The 14,924-nt window shown below is 44.2% G+C and overlaps 1 protein-coding gene across 3 annotated transcripts; it reads left to right on the top strand.

The window, feature by feature from the left end:
- Window positions 1-8,765: 8,765 nt before the first annotated feature.
- Rab29 (RAB29, member RAS oncogene family) lies at window positions 8,766-14,690 on the top strand. Of its 3 annotated transcripts, none has more exons than XM_036202427.1 (6): window positions 8,766-8,944; window positions 9,036-9,295; window positions 11,838-11,909; window positions 12,602-12,783; window positions 13,457-13,578; window positions 13,842-14,690. In XM_036202427.1, exons 2-6 carry the CDS (start codon window positions 9,172-9,174, stop codon window positions 13,954-13,956), a joined length of 615 nt encoding a protein of 204 aa, XP_036058320.1. In that variant the 5' UTR covers window positions 8,766-8,944; window positions 9,036-9,171; the 3' UTR covers window positions 13,957-14,690. The 3 variants fall into 3 exon arrangements, with proteins under 3 accessions (XP_036058320.1, XP_036058321.1, XP_036058319.1); XM_036202428.1 differs by having other exon boundaries at window positions 8,766-9,295; window positions 13,842-13,982; window positions 14,070-14,690; XM_036202426.1 differs by having other exon boundaries at window positions 8,766-9,295.
- The last annotated feature ends 234 nt before the right edge of the window (window positions 14,691-14,924 follow it).

Here is a 14,924-nt window from a genome sequence, read left to right as displayed (position 1 = left end):
AACTTACTTCTAAAGAGCAACAACTTGTTTAAAATGTTTTACATTGGTATAGATTTTAGTCTATTGATACAAACTTAAAGTTAATTTTGTTATACTGTATATATATTTCTAATCATGTTTAAGGTATTATGTTTGTATAGCTCATTTAAATTGTAATGGATAATTAAAAATAGATTAATAACTGGTCATCTATGATAATCATACTCATAGCCATGTTAGTTAAGTCTTCTAGGTATACACAGAGATATTTCAGATAGACAGATAATCTTCAAACATTTCAAAGGTCTACAGAATATGGCATTTAAAATTTAGACTTTCTAGACAGTGAGACATGTATGCTCCTGGCAGCACTGATTTACTTCAGAGAGGAGGATGGGCATTGAAGACACTTCATATGGAGTTTATCTTCACCTTGGCAAAAATAGCCATTTTGGCAAGAAACTATTCTTGCCTGGACTGCTTGATCGACTGTACGTGCAGGACCCATAGAAAGGTGACCACTGAACTTTGCTTGACAAAATGGTCCTTCAGGTTCCTGCTTCGCAGAGGAAACTGCCAGACATTCTACAGGACGCTGAGAGAAGTGACCAAGAGACTCTAGCCCTGTGGGCTGAAGACAAATGCCCCAACTTTACAAAGGATCATTAGGTGACTGTCCAGGCTGCCAGCTGTCTCTGTCTACTCTTGCAAGACTCCTGAAAAATGCTTACATCCTTCTCCTGGTTCTCAGGTAATATTATATCCTTCTGAGGTCTTTGATGTGGTTGAAGACTAGATAGTTATAATTTCCTCAGTTATGATAAAAGATAAGTTAGATATAAAACCTTAGACTCACAAATATAAGATAGATAGGATATCTTCTTTAATATTGTAACTGTAATTCTTGCTTGACAATTGTTTTGTTATATGTAATTTTACTATGTAAAAGTTAAAACCTTCCTTAAAAAAAAAAAAGAAAAGGGGAAGTGCTGTGGATATCGCTCTGTACAAATAAAATGCTGTTTGGCCAGTGGCTAGGCAGGAAGTATAGGCGGGACAAGAGAGAAGAGGATTCTGGGAAGTAGAAGGCTGGAGGAAGACACAGCCAGCCGCTGCCAGGAGAAGCAACATGTAAAGACACTGGTAAGCCACACGCCATGTGGCAAAGTATAGATTAACAGAAATGGGTTAATTTAAGATAGAAAAGGTAGATAACAAGCAGCCTGCCACGGCCATACAGTTTGTAAGCAATATAAGTTTCTGTATGCTTTCTTGGTTGGGTCTGAGCGACTGTGGGACTGGCGGGTAAGAGAGATTTGTCCTGACTGTGGCCAGGCAGGAAAACTCTAACTACAAGGATGTTGCAGGCTACAGTGTATCCTAACAGAGAAATTATAGGGGTGGAAACTAGTAACATTGTGTCCAGTCAGGAAGCAGAGACCAATGAAGGCTGGTCGTCAGCTTGCTCTCTCTGTATTTCGTCTGGGCCCCCAGCACATAGGATGGTGTTACCTACATCTAATGTGGGTCTCCCTACCTAATGTAATCTAATCTGGAAACTCCCTCAAGATATGCCCAAGAGTCTGTTTCTGGGGGCGGGGTCCCTGCAAGTATCATGGTAGGCAGGGAAATGAACCTGGAGAGGCAAGAAGGAAAACTATGTCCAGCCCAACTTCTAGAAAGTCTAACAACAGGCAACTGCATATTGCCAGCATATTTAAACACAGTACAATTTGGAAAGATTTCTAGGCAACAATCATTATAATTCCAGGTTTACAATAAAGCTTAAGGTTTGACTGCATAGAAACTCCTTTATGAAGTACATATGATCATGAAGATGGGTTCCGTAGCTTAGGGCCTAGCATCTAGTATGGTCTCTGATAGAGATAAGCAGAGGTCAGCAAACCTCTGTGACATCTCCCCTAAGAATGGGCTCTATTAACTAGAGCTAAAGATAAAAGTCTAGGGATGGGGTTGGGGATTTAGCTCAGTGCAAGTGCAAGGCCCTGGGTTCAGTCCTCAGCTCTGGAAAAAAAAAAAAGTCTAGGGATGGAGGTCTGGAATAAATATTCTGAGAGACTTGGGTGAGGTCCAGCTCTACAGAGAGCAAAGGTCACTAGATCATTGACAATATCTACACCCAGCTTTCTGGGTGGAAAATGGGTATTTATTTCCTCCATCAAGGAGACACACACACACCCCCCCGCCCCCTGCATTATTAACAATCCTGGTGTCTCCGATGTTTATCTGTGAGCATGAAGACCATTGCCCTCTACATGTCCCCATGGTGACTTGACTCAATTCTATCAAGTTGACAATCAAGACTAGCCACGATGAATGATCAACACAATGAAAGAGCTAAGTGGTGTGGACTGTATTCTTCTACAGACTCAAAAATTTTCAGAAGAAAAGATGAGAAGCAAAAGTAAAAACTGGGGAAGACAGACATCCTCCAGAAGAGTGCAGAAGTGACTGCTGTTCCTGGCTTCCAACTCCATTCCCAAACTGTGCGAGCAATTCAGACGACCAGAATCTTTTTTTTTTTTTTTTTTTTTTTTAAGACAGGGTTTCTCTGTATAGCTCTGGCTGTCCTGGAACTCACTCTGTAGACCAGGCTGGCCTCAAACTCACAGAGATCCGCCTGTCTCTGCCTCCCTCCCGAGTGCTGGGACTAAAGGCGTGCGCCACCACCATCCAGCTCAGATTCCCAGACTCTAAATGCATTTTCCTGTCTCATGTTTATAACTCTCTCCCTGAGGAGATACTACAATCAGAATGACAATTTTGTAAGAGGGGAAGACACCTATCTCCATCAAAGGCGGGAAGTTACTTCTTTTCCTTTTTCATTATTGGTTTTGGATTTCTAGAGGCAAGATGTCTAAGGATGACCTCAAATTCATCATCTAGTTAAAGTTTACCTTGAACTTCTGACCTTTTTTAGGATTTTTAAAAAAAGATTTATTTATTATGTATACAGCATGTATGCCTGCAGGCCAGAAGAGGGTGCCAGATCTCATTACAGGTGGTTGTGAGCCACCATGTGGTTGCTGGGAATTGAACTCAGGTCCTCTGGAAGAGCAGTCAGTGCTCTTAACCACTGAGCCACTTCTCCAATCCCCACACCAGCCCTCTTAAGTCCTGACTCCCCACCTTTCTGATTTAAGAGTCTACAACTTCTCCCAGATGCCCTGGGCCAAACACAAACCTTTGAAGTTCTCCTTTACTTTGCAATATGCTGTGAGTCAAATAGAATTGTAAACTGCTATGCTGGAGACCCGCTCCAGCAGGTTCAGGCCCCAAAGAGGAGGCATGGGTGTGGAAGGGGACAGGACACATATGACACAGTCTGAGGGTGAGTCGGGACGACTGCCTATGTAGTAAAAAAAAAAGATTACAGTGAGTTCAAGGCCAGCCTGGTCTACAAAGAGAGTTCCAGGACAGCCAGGGATATCCTGTCTCAAAAAGCAAAACAAAAAACAAAACCCACACTTTTTATACTCTCTAGTTGCACCTAAGATTAAGTGGAAGAAGAGAGGCATATGAGCTGCCATGTGGTTTGAGATCAGGGATTGAGGAAGCTAGCATTGACCTTGACAAGTTAATAGGCACCAGTCATAAGTTAACAGAGGGCCACAAGTTCCTCTTGCCAGAGATAAGAATGTCTCCTTTTTTAGCAAGCAAGAACTTTCTTCAAGTCCCTGAGAGAATGGGGGTTTTTGTCTTAATACCTGACCTTGGGAAACGGGCTTTCTTGGGGGATCAGACACTGCATTAAAGAATATTGCAGTTTTTTATATGACTTAGTTTATCCAAATAGCTAAAGCTTAAAGTGAGCAAAGATAAAGCTAGACAAATATTACTGTGAACCTGAGTAGACCTTAGGAATTTATAAATCTTGACTATCAAAATACCTCATTTATCAAATAAATCTTATTTATCAAATATATCTTATTTATCAAGCAAATGTTTGTTATCTAAATTTTCTAGCAGCTTGGTGTTAACTTGTATATGAGTAGGCAGAGTTATCATGCTATATGGTTTCATGGTGACAGGAATTTTTTATTACCAAAGAATCATTTTGTTTAGAGAGGCTGTCATTTTATACATTGTCTCTTGGTTTTTCGAGACAGGCTTTCTCTGTGTAGTTTTGGCGCCTGTCCTGGAACTCACTCTGTAGACCAGGTTGGCCTCGAACTCACAGAGATCCACTTGGCTCTGCCATCCCAAGTGCTGGAATTAAAGGCATGCACCACCACCACCCGGCACATTTTCATCCTTTAAAGCTCAAACAAAATCTCCCAAAGGAAAAGGCGTAAGGGAATTCCCATGACACACAGTGAAAATCGTTAAAGATGAAAGTCAAGGGGTCCTGGAGAATTGAGATCCACAAAGAGAGATGCTGGAACTTTGTCAAGCAGCAGTGGTCACCGACATGCGGTCCATGCCACTGTCACCTAAGTTCAATAATATATATTCTTGATCACCTTATTGTTTTTATGTGTATGGGTCATAGGGTTGCTATGAGTTCCACATTCATCCAGGGCTACATAACAGGACACTGTAAAAAAAAATAAGAAGGAGAAAAGAAAAGAAAGAGGAGGCGGAGGAAGAGGAGGAGATACAAAGGACCCTGTTTTGTGGGAGGAGGGCAATTCTCATTGAAGATCAGGGAAGATAAAACTGGTAAGTTGGTAAAGAGGGTGGAACATGTCCATAGACAACTCTGAATACTTATGGAATGGCTGGTCAGTTTGGGAAAGATGGTTGACAATGAGGAAACAGTGATGTTTTAGAGACGTTTCGTGGGATAAATTAAAGAGAAAATGAACAAACTACTGCTCAACAAGTCCTCAAATCATGGAGACCCGTGACCAGGTCACTGGAGCGCTCAAGTGTGGGCGAGACGCATCTGCTCCCCGACCCTTAGCGCTGTGTAAGTTCTGCTACCCAACAATAGCTCTGGCCCCATCTGGGAGCCCAGTTTATATAAAGGCTGATTAACAAAAAGTAAAGCGTAGAATTCTTAAGACGTTTACATGAACAAGAGTAAAGGCCAAAGAAATAAAAGTATCATGCTGTATTCGTTTTAGACAAAGGTCAATACACACGTGGGAAAGGATGGCAGGGTGAGTGGCTATCTAGGCAAAGCGGCTCTGTTCTAGAGGTGTCTTACAAAGGAAAGGATAGAAGAGAGGCAAAAGGAAATTATTTCAAAATTTGTTTATTGAGACTCACTATCACCCTAGCGACCAGACTCCTGTGGGTGATCAAGGCTATTTTCCAGCCTTGACTTATGAAGGACAGCCCTCCAGAAAGACTGTTTTGACTTATGCACATACAGAAAAAGCTGGACCAAATGGCGCTGCCCACTGTCACAGTTCCTCAAGGGCTTTCAGCCTGAAAGAATCACCATATCCATTTTGTCACGTTTAGAGATGGTTGTTTGAGTTTAATTCTGTCGCTGTGATAAAACACTCTGACCAAAAGCAACTTAGGGGCAGGAAAGGGTTTATTTCATCTTAGACTCAGGACAGGGGCCCTGAAAGCAGAACTGCATGCCCTTCCACTCACCATCACCAGTGAAGGGAACACAACAGAAACTTTGGAGGAACACAGCTTTATGACTCCTGCAGGCTGCTGCTCAGCTAGCCTTCTTACACCCAGAACCATCTGCCTGTCCTGGGCTGGGCCTTCCTGTACCAATTAGCAAGACAATCCTCCCCAGACAGCCCACAGGCCAATCTGATCTAGATAATTCCTGGCTGCTTTCCTCTTAGATGACCACAGGCTATGCCAAGTTGACAAAGCTAATCAGGATGATGGCTCGTTTTTATCTCCTTTACCTGACGTTTTCTTTTCTTTTCTTTTCTTTTTTTCTTTTTTTTTCTTTTTTTTTTTGTTTTTCGAGATAGGGTTTCTCTGTAGCTTTGGAGCCTGTCCTGGACTAGCTCTGTAGACCAGGCTGGCCTCGAACTCACAGAGATCCACCTGCCTCTGCCTCCTGAGTGCTTGCCTCCCGGGTGCTGGGATTACAGGCGTGTGCCACTACCGCCTGGCTGTTTTCTTTTTTGCTGTCCTGAAACTCTGAGGATGACCATAAACTTCTAATCCTCCTCTTCTACCTCCTAGATGCTGTACCACCACTGTTAGCTTATGGAAATTAAACTGATGGTGTAATGACTGCTAGGCAAGTACTTAAGAATATTTGTGGCCCTTCCAGAGGACCCAGGTTCAATTCCCAGCACACACATGAAGGCTCATAAGCATCTGTAACCATAGTCCTAGGGAATCCCAATGCCTTCTTCTAGTTTCCATGGACACCAGCACACATGTGATGCACAGACATACATGCAGGCAAAACATTCATATACATAACATTAAATAAAATTTTAAAAATGGTAATAATAGGACTGAAGAGACGGCTCAGCAATTAAGAGCATTGGCTGCTCTTCCAGAGGACCTGGGTTCAATTCCCAGTACCCACATGACAGCTCATTGCTGCCTGTGACTCCAGTTTCAGGAGATCTGACACCTTCACACAGACATACATCAGAATAATCAACCCAAGGCTGGGTGGTGGTGGCGCACGCCTTTAATCCTAGCACTCACAAGGCAGAGGCAGGCAGATCTCTGTGAGTTCCAGGCCAGCCTGGTCTACAGAGTGAGCTCCAGGACGGGCTCCAAAGCTACACAGAGAAACCTTGTCTCGAAAAAAAAAAAAAAGAAGAAGAAGAAGAAGAAGAAGAAGAAGAAGAAGAAAAGAATAATCTACCAAAGACTAAGAGTTAATTAATCCTTAGGAAATACTTACAGGGGATAGGATGGGGAGATCCCCAAGAAGAAATTTTAAAAAATTGATATGGGAGCAAAAGAGAGGGAACAGTGTTGTTTGTTTTGCTCTTTTAGGGGTCCACCACCCAGCTCCCAAATAAATCACACACGGAGGCTTATTCTTACTTATAAATGTCTGGCCTTAGCTTGGCTTGTTTCTTGCCAGCTTTTTTAAAATTAGCCTTTAATTAGGTAATTACTCTACCTTTTGCCTTTGGGCTTTTACCTTCTCTGTTTCTGTATATCTTTCATTGTTTCTTACTCCATGGCTGGCTGTGTAGCTGGGTGGCTGACCCCTTTTGTCCTCCTCCTTCTCTCACTCCTTAGTTTCAAATTTCTCCTATATATTCTCTCTGCCTGCCAGCCCTACCCTTTCTCCTGCCTTGCTATTGGACATTCAGTTCTTTATTAGACCATCAGGTGTTCTAGACAGGCACAGCAACACAGCTTCACAGAGTTAAACAATTGCAACATAAACAAAAGTCACACACCTTAAAATAATATTCCCTAACAGAACAGCATCACAGAAGCCACATGGTAATCAATGCCCAAGGGTGCTGAACTATGTCAAAACAATAGGAACTGAGAAAACACAGTCCTTAAAGGTGAGTGGAAAGGAGACAGGCAAGCCTGGTGATTAGAACAGAGAATGTCAATCTGTGTATGGGAATGTTGCAATGGAAGGTGTTACTTTGTATACTAACTATAAGTTTTTATTTTACAAAGAGAGGGGGAAGGGAGGGAGTGGTGGAAGAGACTTGCCTCCCCCACCGCAGGTTGGGTGTGGTGTGCACGTACTCCTGTGGAAGGGGTAGAAGCAGGTGGATCACGAGCTCAGTCAGTCTTGGATACAGAGATTCTGTCAAGAGAGAGAAGAGGGCTGGGGGGTGTGCCTGGATTTAATCTCCACAAGTACAAAACTGGGTGTGGTTACAGAAGAGTCACAAGTTCAGGGTAGTTGAGGCCAACTTAGCCTACAGAAAACCCTCTTTCAAACAAACAAAAACCAACAACAACAGCAACAAAAAAGTGAAGTTTATTCTACTAGCCACAACCCCTATCTAAAGGTCAGGCAGGACAGAAAAATTGCAGGTAGAAAAATTGAAAATACTCGCCAATCATTTTATGATTATTCAGAAACAATAGCTCAACAAAAGGAAATGTACTTTGTGCTCAAATGATATCCGTGGCTGGGGTAAGAATTGTGGAAGTGTGAAGGAGGAACTGTCTCTTGCTTATTTTGTATTGCTATGGCTAGAGCTAGTTTTTAAGTTTTGTGACTTTTGACAGATTTTTCTAAGGATAGATCTCTTGGGTGAAATGTCCCTGAATTTGCCTGTTATTGGTCATACGGGAAACATGAGATCACATTTACAAGGTTCGAGATTTGACTGTGTTGTTGACACAACAGGAAATGGACTCCACTTGGAACATGAGGGATTATGTTTGGGCTTTTGTTAATGGAGTAGTTTATCTTAGTGTCATAAAATCTTTAAAAATATGATAAAACCATCTGGAAACCTTTAAAATGTGTTTTTAAAAAATCTGGGGACAGATTTAGACCGGAGAGATCATGGCCTATGTAGTTCAGGGTGGCCCCCGAAGTTGCTTCAAACCCCTTATCTCTGTCTCAGGAGAGGAAAGGGTCGGGGGATCCTTGAACAGACTATGTTGCAGAAGATGATGACCTTGGCTTTTCTGATCCTCCTGTCTCCATCTCCCCAAGGCAATGTTTACAAGCCTGCGCCACCTCGCCGAATTTTAGAATTGTTTTAAAATAGACTTCTGAATGCTTAAAAGTTTGAAAACTTTGAAACTTTATGTAGGCTTGTGCAAGGTAGTTAGGAAACTACATTTCCCAAGAGTCCACTCGGCAAGTCTCCACACTCCCTCGGTCGCTTCACCAAGAGGTACACTGGGAAATGTAGTGCTCCGTGCAGCGGGGCAGACAACGCTGGTGAAGGAAGAAGGGAAGTGCGCCGCCAGTGGCAGGACAAGGACAGGACAAGGACTCTGCACACCCCCAATTTGGTGTATGTGGTCGGAGAAGGGTCCAGGTCCTCTGTACCTAGTGGAGCAAGGTGCCAGTGAGGTTCACGCGCTGGCGAGCTGCTTGGAGGTCCCTGACGGGAAGGTGCCAACCCGCCCCACCCTGGCTGCGACCACACGGGGAGGAAGCGCGCAGAGGCCGAGTGCAAAAGTTTCCTTTTCTGCTTTCCCGTCAGAGCAACTTCAGCTAGCCGAGGGTGGGGATGCATGACTTCAGTCGGAAGAAACCCCGAGAGCCCAAGGGGCTAAAATAAGCGACTTCCCGAAAACACAACATTCAAAACAAAACAAAACCTCTCCTCACCGCTAGCCATGGGCAGCCGAGATCACTTGTTCAAAGTGCTGGTGGTGGGGGACGCCGCCGTGGGCAAGACGTCACTGGTCCAGCGCTACTCCCAGGACAGCTTCAGCAAGCACTACAAGTCCACCGTGGGAGGTGAGAGGCCGCGGGCGGCTGGGGACGGGCGTCGCGGCTTGCAGGCGGTAGCCGCCGCCGGGTACCGAGGTCATCCGTCGGGGGTTTGCAGCCGGTGCCAACTGCCTGCAAAGATCGGGCCGAAGTATGATGGAGAAGGTGGAGGGGTCTGAGTAGGGCTGTTCACAGCCTGTAGTACCCTCCCGCAGCCATGCGCTGCCCGGAGCAACTTTTCCAATCAGCTGAGGCAGCGGAGCCCTGGTTCAAGTGCAGGCTGGGGAGGGTTGCCCTGTTTCTCACCAGCACGAGACTGGTGTTGAGTTAAAGAACCGACTTACTAAAGAGGAGAGCCTGGGAGCTAGGCAGTCAGAAGGACCCGACGTGGGGAAGGTTGGGGGACAGATTCTGGTCAGGACTGACGAGCCCTGTGAGTCGCTTTAATAAAGATAATTCGTAGACTTCGTGGGAAATGTGAGGAATTCAAGAAAGAATGTGAAATACACATCTTCCCACCCATCTTCTCCCACGCTGGGGGAGCGGGGGAGTTAAATTAATCAACCAAAAGTTAATTAATTTCTTTCCTAGCGTGGCCTTTGAACTTAACTGAACCGTACCTACCCTCCCACCCCACCCCCACACACCACTACAAGTACAAAGTAGTTAACAAGATGGTGATATGAAAGAGTAACCTAGAGGCTGGAGAGATGGCTTAGTGGTTAAGAGCACTGATTGCTCTTCCAGAGTGACCCTGGTTCAATGCCCAGCACCCATATGGCAGCTCACAACTGTCTGTAACTCCAGTTCATGAGACCCAACACCCATGGCAAAACACCAATGTATGTGAAATAAAAGTAAATAAAATTTCAAAATAAAATAAAAAAGAAAGAGTAACCTAAAGTAAAAAATTTTTAAAAATTTATTTAAAACTTGTACCGGCATAGATTTTGAAAGTATGTGCCGGTGTTCATATGAAAGTTGTTTTTAATTTAACTATTTACTTTGAAATGAAAACTTGAAAGAATATTTAGCCAAAGATGGGAGAGACGGCTCAGTGGGTAATGGCGCTTTATGCCAAGCCTGACCACCTGAGCTGGAGTTCCCAACCCCACAAGATCAGCAGAGAAGAGATTCCCAAAAGTTGTCCTCTGACCTTCATGGGAGCACTGTGGCAGGAGCACGCACACAGACAGGCAGACTGACAGACAGACAGACAGACACACACACACACACACACACACACACACACACACACACACTAAAACATTTTAACGTACAAAAGCATCTGGTAAAATTAAGGGCTTACTTAACATTTCAAAGACTGTTTCCTGACTACTTTGCCCACCACTCCTAAATATAAGTCCTTGTTTCATGGATTTGGGTTCAAAGTGTCCTGTGAATTAATTTTTCCCAGTGGCTTTAGTTTTCCTACAGTGTGAATATAATAGACTCTGGCAAGTTTGCATCTGTTTGTTTGCTCTCCAGTGTTTATCATAAATTCTCCCTAGATTTTACTTTTGTCACAGATGTAGAAGAATATGTTTCCAAACTGAAATGACTCCGGTTTTTGTTTTTTGTTTTTTGTTCTTTTTTCTCGTTGACAAATAGCTTTTCTGGCACAGTACAGGTTTCTATACCTTTAATTCCACACTCAAGAGGTGAGGGAGGAAGATCTCAAGTTGGTGCTGGCCCGCACTAAACAACTTTGGGAGGTTCCCCTGGGATAGTTGTTCAGCCCGAGGTCATGGAGTTTCAGCATCTGCAGACCACATGGCAGATTCCAGCACAGCTCTTAATAGTTTCAGCATCATCTGCAGACCGCATGGCAGATTCCAGCACAGCTCTCGAACTTCATCCCCTGGCACCCTTTCAGCTATCCCGTTCCTGCCTGGCATAGTTAGCGAAGCCTTATGGAGGACATAGAGGACGTTGTTGTTGTGTTTTCTCATGATACTATTTGAGCAGGTACCGACAGTGAAGTTGGATGTGGGTGATACAGAACTGACCGCACTTCACTTCACTTCCTTCACCTTCCCCATCATCCTTTCCCTGAGAAAACTCCCTAAAAACAACCAGAAACCCCTTAACCTGAGAACAGGAGTTATTTCCATAAACAATCCCACTTTTCTCTTCCTAGCCATGGAGATAATTAGTATCAAATGATCTGATAGAGGAGAAAACTCTGAATATCCTTTAAGTGTGGAATTTGTGTCCTGCACCATGTGGGCTCATCTCCATCTATCAAAGGCTGAATTGGATAATTGGAGTTTCAAGATCCAGGGGTTGTCATTGTGTATTTAAGCTGAGCTTATCCCTGGATTTTAAAAAAAAAAAAACCAACACATTTATTTTGTGTGTATGTATATATGGACATGTGCATCATGACATACATGTAGAACTCAGAGGATAGATAGTTCATAGAGTTTAGGTTATGGGGACTGAATTTGGGTTGACAGGCTTGGCCAAAAGTACCTTTAACTTATTCACAGAACCATCTCACTGGCCCATCCCTGGATTTGTTTTTAAAGGCAGATTTTATTAAAGTATAATATGCATATATTTTCAGTGGACTTTGCTCTGAAGGTTCTCCAGTGGTCTGACTCAGAGGTGGTGCGGCTTCAGCTGTGGGATATTGCAGGTAAAATGGGAAGACCAGAGGGGAAGAAGGGAGAAATTATTTAACCAGCAAGCTGCCTCGGGTGGGGTTCAGGGAGGGTGGAAATGGCATGGCGGAACCATTGCCTTTTTTTTCCCTGAAGCTACAAGTTGAGCGGCCCTGAGCTTTTGAGATGACTTTGAAGATGTATTGCCCCAAAGACAAAGAGATGTCCTGCCATCTCCGTGTGGGTGGAGATGCTGTTAAGGTGGCAGATTGTCCAGGCCATGGGTGGGTGCCCCCATAGTAGGAGGGGTAGGCTCTAGATCTTCAGCTGACTTTAGTGAGAAAGAAGATCTCCAGAAAATAAGACAGTGGTAATGGCGAATCCTTATTCTATGCTGTTCTTCAAAATATTTCAAATGTACTGATTCACTAGCCCTGTCGTGGAAGCTTTTATCTTACTCCACACATGACAGCTCTGAAGTGCTCAGCCTGCTTTTCATAGTCACACAGACAGTAAGTGGCAGACAGGGATGTGGACATTGCAGTTTAGATACAGAATCTGACTGAATTTAATAATCCCTTAACAGGATGGACAGAGTCAGAGGGGAAGGGAAGGCACCCTCTCTACCATACACAAAACGCCCTGTCTGCCACTGAAGGGAGAGTAGCCAGGATACCAGAGAATCACTTTCAGAATCACCTTTTCGAGAGCTTCCTCTTCCCTCCAGGGCAGGAGCGTTTCACCTCCATGACACGACTGTACTACAGAGACGCCTCTGCCTGTGTTATCATGTTTGATGTCACCAACGCCACTACTTTCAGCAACAGCCAAAGATGGAAACAGGATCTGGACAGCAAGCTCACACTGCCCAGTGGGGAGCCTGTGCCCTGCCTGCTCTTGGCCAACAAGGTGTGTGGCCAGTTTAAGTAAATGGCCCCTAGCATCTATCAGGGGCCAGAGTAAAGGTATCTAAAAGGCCCGGTGTTTCTGAGCATGCACACCCTGTTTTATCTTGTTTTTTCAAGCTAGAGTCTGTGTAGCCAAGGCTGACCTAAAGCTGACAGTCCTGCTTCTGTTATCCAAATGATAATAATTAGTGCCACCATGCCTGGTCGCCAGCACACCAGCATGCCTATTTGCCCCTTTCAAGTTGGAAGTAATCTCTGCTTTCTTTTGAAGAGATATTGAGAAAGTGGATTTCTGTTTGTTTGTTTGTTGGTTTGTTTGTTTGTTTCTTCCTATTCTATTTTTTTTTTGGGGGGGGGTACGTTTTGCCTGCATGTATGTCTACACACTGTATGTGTTCCTGGTGTCCAAGGAGACCAGAAGAGGGTGTCAGGTTCCTTGGGTCTGGAGTTACAGAACATTGTGAGCTGCCATGTGGGTGCTGGGAATTGAACCAGGGTCCTCCAGAAGAGCAGCCAGTGCTCTGAACGGCTGAGCCAACTCAACATTCCTGCGAGTGACTCTTTTGTTTTAAAGGAAGACTCTTGACAGCAGACTTTGGATATTGGTGGTCGTAGCCATTGGTTGAAAATCGTTCTAAATGCACAAGTCCCTATTTATGTATTTTCTTTGTCAGAGTGATCTGTCCCCTTGGGCGGTGAGCCGGGACCAGATTGACCGGTTCAGTAAAGAGAACGGTTTCACAGGTTGGACAGAAACATCAGTCAAGGAGAACAGAAATATTAATGAGGCTATGAGGTGAGTAGCTCTCGCTGTTCTGGGGACAGGCACACAGACTTATCATCCACCGTGGCCCTATGGACCCTCTTTTCCGGTTTCTGAGCAAACAAGTACAGAATGCCAGTGTCCCTAAGATAATTGAGGACATAGGGGTGCTTAAACCTGGTGTCTTTATGGACTGCTGCCTGGTGTAAGACAGTGCCAGGGGCAGCTCCTTTTCCTCCATCTACCTTCTCGGGCTTATTTTTCTTGTTTTCTTTTCTTTCTTTTTTTTTTTAAAGAGTCCTCATTGAAAAGATGATGAACAATTCCAAAGAAGATACGATGTCTTTGTCCACCCAAGGGAACTACATCAATCTCCAAACCAAGTCCTCCTCTGGCTGGACATGCTGCTAGTTCCATGTGGCTCCCTTTCTGTCCAGGTCGCTGAACTTTCCACCCACCTCTTCCTATTGGCTGCCCACCCGGCATAAAAGTTCTGTTAAGAACATTTGAACTGTCTCTTGCAGGCTGCTGCCCAGAAAGGAGGTCCACTGGGACTTGGGAAAGACTGCCTGGGACTCGTGTGCATTTTGTTGCTCTTGGGTTTGTCTCTGACCTACTGTTGGCCCATGTACTCCAGCTAGAGCTTCCTATGGGACAGTGATCATCTCATCCCTCAACTTAGCATGAGTTTATGGGAAGGATTAAAAATTAGCACCTCTGTGTTATGGTGCAGGGGATTAGACTCAGGGCCTTGCCCGTGTTGGGCAAGCACATTGCTACTGATGTACATCCTGGCCCTAGCATCTGGGTTTGAGAATAATTCTCAGGGTCAGCAAGGTGGCTCAGTGCATAAAGGCATTTGCCCTCAAGCCAGAAAACCTGAGTTCAGTTCCTGGAGCCCACGTGTTGGGAGAATTGACTCACACAAGTTTGTCCTGTGACTTAGACACTCAACCACAGCACACTCTTGCTCACACACATACAAAGTAAATCTAAAAAGTACAAATAAAATGATCTCAAAGACACTTGTAGTATGTATGCCTACAATCCTAGTACCTGGGCGGCTGAGGGAGAGGATTAAACATGCAAGGACAGTTTGGGCTACAGAGTGCAATATCCTGTCTTGAAAAATAATAACAATAGCAATAGTTCTCACCAATTTTTTGAGATTTTTTTTTCTATTTGATGTAGAAAAACACCATGAGTTCAGACTGAGGGGAAATAATGTCAAATGGCCTGTCAACCAGATTCCATTTTCTTTCCAATTTCCTTTCTTGGATCTAACATTTTTACATCAGATTCTGGGGTACAGGGGAACAGCATTAGATATCTACTAGTTTGGGCCACTGGTGATAATACAGAATCACTATGTGATTTGT

This window comes from Onychomys torridus, chromosome 11, assembly GCF_903995425.1.
Source record: "Onychomys torridus chromosome 11, mOncTor1.1, whole genome shotgun sequence".
Classification (NCBI taxonomy): domain Eukaryota; kingdom Metazoa; phylum Chordata; class Mammalia; order Rodentia; family Cricetidae; genus Onychomys; species Onychomys torridus.
The sequence above is the reverse complement of the archived record's forward strand: the minus strand, read 5'-3'. Positions and strand labels throughout refer to the sequence as shown.